An 8,419-nucleotide genomic window follows, 5' to 3' on the forward strand; every position below is an offset into this window, starting at 1 on the left:
ATGACGCTTCAGGATGACGCCCCTTGTCTCGGTGACTGGGCTTCAAGAGCAGTGGAAAATGAGGTCCCTGCCAGATTAGTTTGGCGTAACCTCATTCACATCAACTGTGGTTTGAACTATATTATCTCATGAGTGGTATCTCTCACTCTCAGGTATGTAGGATAAATTCCTATCTTGTTTTAAAATCAAAACATCATTCACAAAACAATGTGTAATGTGTGTGTTGCAGGCAGCAGCACGGCGTGCATCGTGTCGTTACACCGCGAGGAGCACACCATCTACAGCGCCAACCTGGGCGACAGCGGCTTTCTCATCGTCCGCGACAACGAGGTGGTCCATCGCTCCCAGGAGCAGCAGCACTACTTTAACACTCCCTTCCAGCTGGCCGTCGCTCCCCCCGGCCAACAAGGGCGGGTGCTCAGCGATAGGTGGGTTGATTTACGCTGGTCTGTTGTTTTGTTTTTTAAATAACGGTACATTTATGCTCCTTTGAGAGTAGCACTACCTTAGCCCTCTCTCGTAGCCACCTGACTGTCAGGAGATAAAATGAGTGTGTGTAATAATGTCAGAGTTTGAGGGACATGAATATGTTGTGGTGAGATGTGCTCCTTTTGAAAAAAAAGTCTGATTTTCACAGCAAAGGAAAATTGTACCAAAGTTTTTACGTTCATTAAAACTAGTTACATTTTCAAGGACCTTAAAGATCAGGTCCTATGAGGATCTAGGCAGGTAGCCCTCATTTTAAAGAAGCATGACTTTGAACCCTAAGACATATCACTTTCAGATAATGCTTGACAAGTGTGTAATCACCAAGGAACCACATTTTTATACTTGATGAAGAGTTTTGCGCAGGCCTATTTGTGAAGTTTGCTGAACTGAATTGGTTCTGCTAAAAAGTGAAGAGGTGTTAAGATCTGGGTGTAATCTTTTAGTTTTTTCAGTGTAACATCTTATTTTGTGATATGTACTTTCAGCCCTGAGATGGCGGAGAGCTCGTCATTCAAGGTGGAGGACGGAGATGTGATCGTCTTGGGAACGGACGGTCTCTTCGACAACCTCAGTGAGGATATGATACTCGGCTACGTCTCCTCAAACCTCAAGGTACAGTCAGTGTGTGTTTACTGTGTGTTTTAATGGAGTAGGAGTTACACAAATGCTGACTGAAAAGTGAGTGTGCTTTGTTAACTAGGAGAGTCATGGGTTGAAGGCAAGCTTCAAAAACCAGCCCTCGGTGTCTGAATGTTGAGCGGCATCTTGATCAAGCCCTGCCGGCTATTCATGGGTTGAAGGCAAGCTTCAAAAACCAGCCCTCACCGTCTGAATGTTGAGCGGCATCTTGATCAAGCCCTGCCGGCTATTCATGGGTTGAAGGCAAGCTTCAAAAACCAACCTTCAGACAATGCTGAGCGGCATCTTGATCAAGCCCTGCCGGCTATTCATGGGTTGAAGGCAAGCTTCAAAAACCAACCTTCAGACAATGCTGAGCGGCATCTTGATCAAGCGTTGCCGGCTGTGTTGCTTTTCACTTGTCTGTGTTCACCCCAGGACAGTTACCTTCAAGGCCCACTCTGCGTGGTGAAAACAGTTCGTATCATGTTGAAGCCTGACCAGATCTGAGACGGTGAAACAAACTGTTTTCACGAGGCGGAGTGGGCCTTGAAAAGGAAGTTGTAGTGTCCCAGGTAAAAGTTTTTTTTAAGTCACCTGGAACATGACTGGCAACTCCTGAGAAAGATGCAACTTAACTTTGCATTAACTTTTAATGCCAACTGTGGCATTGCAGCTTGCTTGCCAAAGGATTTGTCTCCCGTAGAAGAAAGAATTGAAGACACTACCTTCTGGCTGGCTTACGTCTGTGTTTTGACCAATATTGGTTGCAACTCATCTTATAAGGTGGATGGTTGACGGTTCAGCAATTTCTGTGCAAATTCATGATGATATGAGCGGAAAGTTGTGACAAAGGTTTGTTGACTTGCAGGACAATCGCGAGGAGAGCGTACAGAAAACAGCATCCACGATAGCAGAGTCTGCATATCACTTGTCGGTCGACCCCGAATACATGTCCCCCTTCGCCCTCTCTGCCATTGATGCTGGCATAGAACTTACAGGTATGTGTGTGTGTGAGTGGCTCTTTGTCAGCTTGCAGGATTAAGGAGGCAGGGTTATGAGGTGGGGGAGGGGAATCGTGGGGGGGGGGGGGGGGGGGTGGGTGGGGGAGAGAGGGAGAGAGAGGGAGGGGGCAGAAAGGGATTGAGTTGAATTGAATTGAATTGAACTTTATTTTACAAGGATTTAGATTTAAGGCTACGCCTTTTCTTACAATCTGTCCTTGGGACGCATGAGGGAGGGAGAGAGAGGGAGGGGGGGAGAGAGGGAGGGAGAGAGAGGGGGGGAGAGAGAGGGAGGGGGGAGAGAGAGGGAAGGGGGAGAGAGAGGGAGGGGGGAGAGAGAGGGAGAGAGAGAGAGGGAGGGGGGAGAGAGAGGGAGGGGGGGAGAGAGAGGGAGGGGGGGGAGAGAGAGGGAGGGGGGGGAGAGAGAGGGAGGGGGGGGAGAGAGGGAGGGGGAGAGAGAGGGGGGGGGGGGGAGAGGGGGGGGGAGAGAGAGAGGGAGGGGGGGAGAGGGGGGGAGCACTTGATGAAGGAAGGAATCGAGATAGGGGAAATGAGAGGAATGGATTTACCTTTAAAAAGTTTGCAAAAAATATTGACCATTATTGGGGATTTTCAAGACTGGAGTGAGGTAGGGGGGGGGGGGGGGGGGTGATAATGATATTGTACTTTAAAGCTCTTTTTGTGGGTAGATAAGGTTGTTATCGAATTATTTTTTGAGTCACTTGAGAAAAAGTGACTATGTAATCGGTCAGTGTTAGTCTGTCCGGCCGGCCGGCCGTCCGTAGACACCACCTTAACGTTGGACTTTTCTCGGAAACTATCAAAGCGATCGGGCTCATATTTTGTTTAGTCGTGACCTCCAATGACCTCTACACTTTAACGATGGTTTCGTTGACCTTTGACCTTTTTCAAGGTCACAGGTCAGCGTCAAAGGAAAAATTAGACATTTTATATCTTTGACAAAGTTCATCGGATGTGATTGAAACTTTGTAGGATTATTCTTTACATCAAAGTAAATGACCTCTACACTTTAACGATGGTTTCGTTGACCTTTGACCTTTTTCAAGGTCACAGGTCAGCGTCAAAGGAAAAATTAGACATTTTATATCTTTGACAAAGTTCATCGGATGTGATTGAAACTTTGTAGGATTATTCTTTACATCAAAGTATTTACATCTGTAGCCTTTTACGAACGTTATCAGAAAAACAAGGGAGATAACTAGCCTTTTCTGTTCGGCAACACACAACTTAACGTTGGGCTTTTCTCGGAAACTATAAAAGTGACCGGGCTCAAATTTTATGTGAACGTGACTCATTGTGTTGTGAATAGCAATTTCTTCCTGTCCATCTGATGCCTCATATAATATTCAGAACTGCGAAAGTGACTCGATCGAGCGTTTGCTCTTCTTGTTTTTATCTGCCTTTGTGTGTATCCCATTTGATGGTTGTTGTCATACCGAAGATCTTACCTGCAAACTTTTGTTCTTGTTCCAGGTGGAAAACCTGATGACATCACCTGTATAATGGCCCGTGTGACGCATCAGTCGGACATCTTCATGTAGACACTGACATCCACGTCTTTGTGTGTGTGTGTGTTCGCGTGTGTGTTCATCAAGTAGACTTATGCCTGGTTCTCACCCAGCTACGCTATCCTGACGTCTGTCTTTGAGGTGAAGTGTGAAAATGGAACTGATATATATCATACAGGCCTTGATTCTTCGTGAAAACATGAACATGTGTGACAAAGTTAACAAGTTGGTGCGAATTCGACTAAAGTACGGACACCGTTCATTTCATTCGCATCGAGAACGCTTCATTCCCATTAGATGTTAATTGTTATTATGTTTTTGTGTACTGCAGGGAATGTTGATTGTGTTGTTGAACATTCATCTTTAAAGAGAACGGTAGTTATTGTAAGCCTGTGTTCAATCTATCATATGAAAAAAATCATTAACATCTGTTTTGGTGAAATGCTTACTTGCACTTTGTTACTTGCATGAGCCTTTGAGACAGTACAGTGTAGAAATATTAGTGAAATGTATCGATATTAACTGATTATTATTGGTCTTGTTTGGAGATCTCGATTTTTTAAATGGGCGCAGATTTAAAAAATCAGTTCAATGCAACATTCCATTGTGTACTTTAGACCTATTATACTGAAGTCAAAGCCTGGAGTAGTTTATGTCGGTCACATGTATCAACCATGAGACTGCCAGGAGCTACTCGGGTTGAATGACTGAACGTGTAATCCTGCTTCACAAGCCTGTAGCTGCTTTCTGGAAAGACACAATCAAGTCTTGATTACGAGGACACGTATACCGTATAATTATGCAACAGTGTTCGTTCTAAATCTTGCTCTTATAAGATTACAGGGAGACATTCTCTATAACATTATTCTCTTTGGTTTGTTACCGAATTCATACAATGTATTTCGGCCACAAAAAACTCCTATGGCTGAAGAAAATGTACAGCATTAGCAATTTCCTAAGTTTAGAGTGATACTGAACCTTAATCTACAGGTCAAAGTTCATATATTGCTGAATGAAATTGTACAGTATTATTTACAAAGAATTTGGCGAGATGAAATGGGCATGTCACTGAATACAAGAAAAAAAATTTCTCTTTGATTATCATATTTTGTTTTGGAAGAGAAAACAGATAACAAGACCAGTAAAAAGTGTGTCACAACTTTTTGTAAATTCTCTATATTATTTTCGTCTCAGTTGTATTAAGTTTGTGATTGGCATTACTAGGTCAATTAAAATCATGCTGGAATGACATGAGTGAATGTTTGCAATTAAGCCAGCAAGTGAGAAACAGTTCTTGTTTGATTGCATAAGAGATGAGCCAGCAAGTGAGAAACAGTTCTTGTTTGATTGCATAAGAGATAAGCCAGCAAGTGAGAAACAGTTGTTGTTTGATTGCATAAGAGATGAGACGAGTGCCATAAGATCAGAATAGACCTTTGGAAATAACTCTGTCAAATGTGTATGGGTTGTGGTAGAGTTGCTTTTCCTTGTTTTGATAGCAACACTGAGACAAGCCTACAATGTTATGAGTAAGCTCACCTCGGTGTTTCTGTGGAAAAACAAGGGAAGCCCTAGTCTAGAACAAGGGAAAGCAACTCTTCCATGACCTATAAAAACTCGACAGAGTTATTTCAGAATTCGTCTATTCTGAGATGAGAGTCTCTGTGAGACATGTTGTTTTTGATACAGAGTTTTTGTGAGACTAATCAATGATAATCATTTATGCATCACCGAGTCTTTCCCAGTCATAAGGCCAGCCTCACTATAACACTTTGAAAACAAACAAAAACGGCATTGACATGAAGGTGTAGTAGCGAATGGTTCAACAATTTCAAAACATTACTGTTAATATATTATCTGTGGGATTTCTGAAAAGAGAAAGTTGTTTTGAAGTTGTTTTTAGCATTACTTAAAGAAAATGAAGGAGAATGCAGTGTACACTTCTGTTTTAATTCATAAATGTTTTAATTTTAAAATAAATTTGATCCTTTTGAGCTTATTTCTCTTTCCAGTAAGCATTGGTAGTATGATTTTGACATTTGTATGTGTACTGCCAGTGTTTAGTTAAAATGTCTGACATCATATGTTTTGGATCAAGTATCTTCTTCTTGTCGTTCGCTGTTAGATCGTCAGTCCGGACTGCAGGGCAAAACGTGCTGTCCTCTCCAAGTCCTCCCTGGGGCCGTATATCTTCTTTTGTAGCGCTGTCTCGGATCAAGTATCAAAGAAAACATTATTTAAATTATAGTGATGCATAGAAAATATGTTCCTGAAGAGTACGTAAAAAACAAGTTTTTGTTGGTAAGCGTTATAATGAGGTTGACCCATAACTTTACTGTTGTTCACAAATTAGAAAGAAACACATCTTGACAAAGAGAGAATGTATGCGCGTCATTTGTTGTTATTAACAACTTTGTTTTTGTCATCCTGTTTGAATGTTCATAATCATTAGCTGATCCAAGATTTGATTGACGGATGATTTCAGAGTATGTGTGGGATATTAAGAATGCTACCGTATGATTTTAAAAACAAAGGCAGTGTATTTAGATATTGTTAGCAAATAGCATACAGGATCATTTCCTACAAAAGCAATGCAAAATGTCCCAAGTCCCTTGCTGTTCTCATTTGAATCATTTATTTATTAAACACACATCATCATTGTTAGGTTGGTGTAAGTGACTTAGTTAAGAACAAGAAACAAAACAAAAAACCTGAAATAATGAACACTTGACTTATGAAGTTATGTTAGTAATACGAGGCATTTAGTCAGTTGGTGTCCAGGGGAACTCCCCTTTCACGCCCTTCAAAAATCAGAGAAAATTAGGTCTTAAATAAAAAAACGCGGGTTAGGGGAAGAATTTACCCGATGCTCCCCAGCATGTCGTAAGAGGCAACTAACGGATTCTGTTTCTCCTTTTACCCTTGTTAAGTGTTTCTTGTATAGAATATAGTCAATGTTTGTAAAGATTTTAGTCAAGCAGTATGTAAGAAATGTTAAGTCCTTTGTACTGGAAACTTGCGTTCTCCCAGTAAGGTAATATATTGTACTACGTTGCAAGCCCCTGGAGCAATTTTTTGATTAGTGCTTTTGTGAACAAGAAACAATTGACAAGTGGCTCTATCCCATCTCCCCCCCTTTCCCCGTCGCGATATAACCTTTGTGGTTGAAAACGACGTTTAAACACCAAATAAAGAAAGAAAGAAAAGAAAGGTCTTAAAAAAGAGGGAGTCTTAAAATACATGTAGTGGTGAATTTACAGAGGCTATCAACAGAACATCTGAGAAAGTATGGTCTTAACCCTTAGGCTGGTTGTCACGACATATGTCGCGCTAATTTACGTATACTGTCGCCTGGTTGTCACGATGTATGTCGCGCTACTGGCTCAGTCTGTTTGGTCAGTTCCGATTACCTCCCATGGATGCGAAAACCTATATGACCGTTTTTCTTTATTTTTCTCTCTGTTAACTCACCAGTGGCTATGTAACATGTGCGACAGAAGTGCACCAGTGTAAGGGTTAAAACAGAAGTGCACCAGTGTAAGGGTTAAAACAGAAGTGCACCAGTGTAAGGGTTAAAACAGAAGTGCACCAGTGTAAGGGTTAAAACAGAAGTGCACCAGTGTAAGGGTTAAAACAGAAGTGCACCAGTGTAAGGGTTAAAACAGAAGTGCACCAGTGTAAGGGTTAAAACAGAAGTGCACCAGTGTAAGGGTTAAAACAGAAGTCTTGGGGGTCTTAAAAGGGGGGTTCCACTGTATATTTGTGTAATCTCTGCTTGTAAAGTTGATTGAGAAGACATTTCACTGTGAGCTTTGATTGTTGAGAGTTTTAGACAAAGTGTAAATGGTCAGAACACAGCACATGTGTATTGGTGTGTATCTGTGTCAACTACTTGTACGATTGACTGGTGTTCGGTGTTCACAGTTGGTGGCTCAACCCAAGTGATGTCCCTTGCCATGTCTACATATCACTGATACATTTGTTCAACATTTGTATGTACTGAGAAAATGTGACTACCGAATGTCTAACTAATGATACAGATTCCTGTATTAAAGTATTGGTTCAAAGGCAATTTTTTTTTAAAGAGCATTTTGTTTTATTTGAGAAAATGTGTCGATGAAACATAAGACTAAACATACTAAATATACAGAATTGTATCAAGTTTTTGTGTGTCTTATTTGAGTAAAGCCCCTGGAGCAATTTTTTGATTAGTGCTTTTGTGAACAAAAAAACAATTAACAAGTGGCTCTATCCCATCTCCCCCCCTTTCCCCGTCGCGATATAACCTTCGTGGTTAAAAACGACGTTAAACACCAAATAAAGAAAGAAAGAAAGATTTGAGAAAAGGCATCTATGGAATGTCGAACTGGAGATGCACTTTTCTGTGTCTGAATGACTGTATCAGTTACGTCAAGTTTCTGTTCAGAAACTAAATGAGCAACAGAATTGAACAGGTGCATGTATTCAATAATGTCTTTGAAAGATCGTATGTGGAAGTAAACAAGATATTCTTAGCTATTTCATTTTCTTTTATTCCTCGTTTAATACATGATATTCCCACCTAAAATAGAACATGAGACTATATTGTAAAATTTTGTGAATTTGACGTTTGCACGGCATTATTCTTATGACAGAATTTGGATGAACATTTTAAATGCGTATTAAGACACCGACTCTTGTATAATGCTTCGGAGGCTTTGTGTTGTGGAACAGTGTTTTATTTTTCAAAATGGTGCATGGATGTTTGAATGAGTTTTGTGGTTTAACTTCAGTTTATGG

At 41.0% G+C, this 8,419-nt stretch overlaps 1 protein-coding gene across 1 annotated transcript in view; it reads left to right on the forward strand.

The window, feature by feature from the left end:
• The window catches only part of LOC138975067 (protein phosphatase PTC7 homolog), a 24,756-nt gene extending 17,044 nt beyond the window's left edge, over positions 1-7,712 (forward strand). The window contains exons 3-6 of the mRNA XM_070347721.1: positions 230-428; positions 975-1,101; positions 1,979-2,108; positions 3,606-7,712. Coding sequence (XP_070203822.1) covers positions 230-428; positions 975-1,101; positions 1,979-2,108; positions 3,606-3,673 — 524 coding nt within the window. The 3' untranslated portion in view covers positions 3,674-7,712. The remainder of the gene's footprint in view (positions 1-229; positions 429-974; positions 1,102-1,978; positions 2,109-3,605) is intronic.
• The last annotated feature ends 707 nt before the right edge of the window (positions 7,713-8,419 follow it).

This window comes from Littorina saxatilis, linkage group LG9 (genome assembly GCF_037325665.1).
Source record: "Littorina saxatilis isolate snail1 linkage group LG9, US_GU_Lsax_2.0, whole genome shotgun sequence".
Taxonomy (NCBI): Eukaryota; Metazoa; Mollusca; class Gastropoda; order Littorinimorpha; family Littorinidae; genus Littorina; species Littorina saxatilis.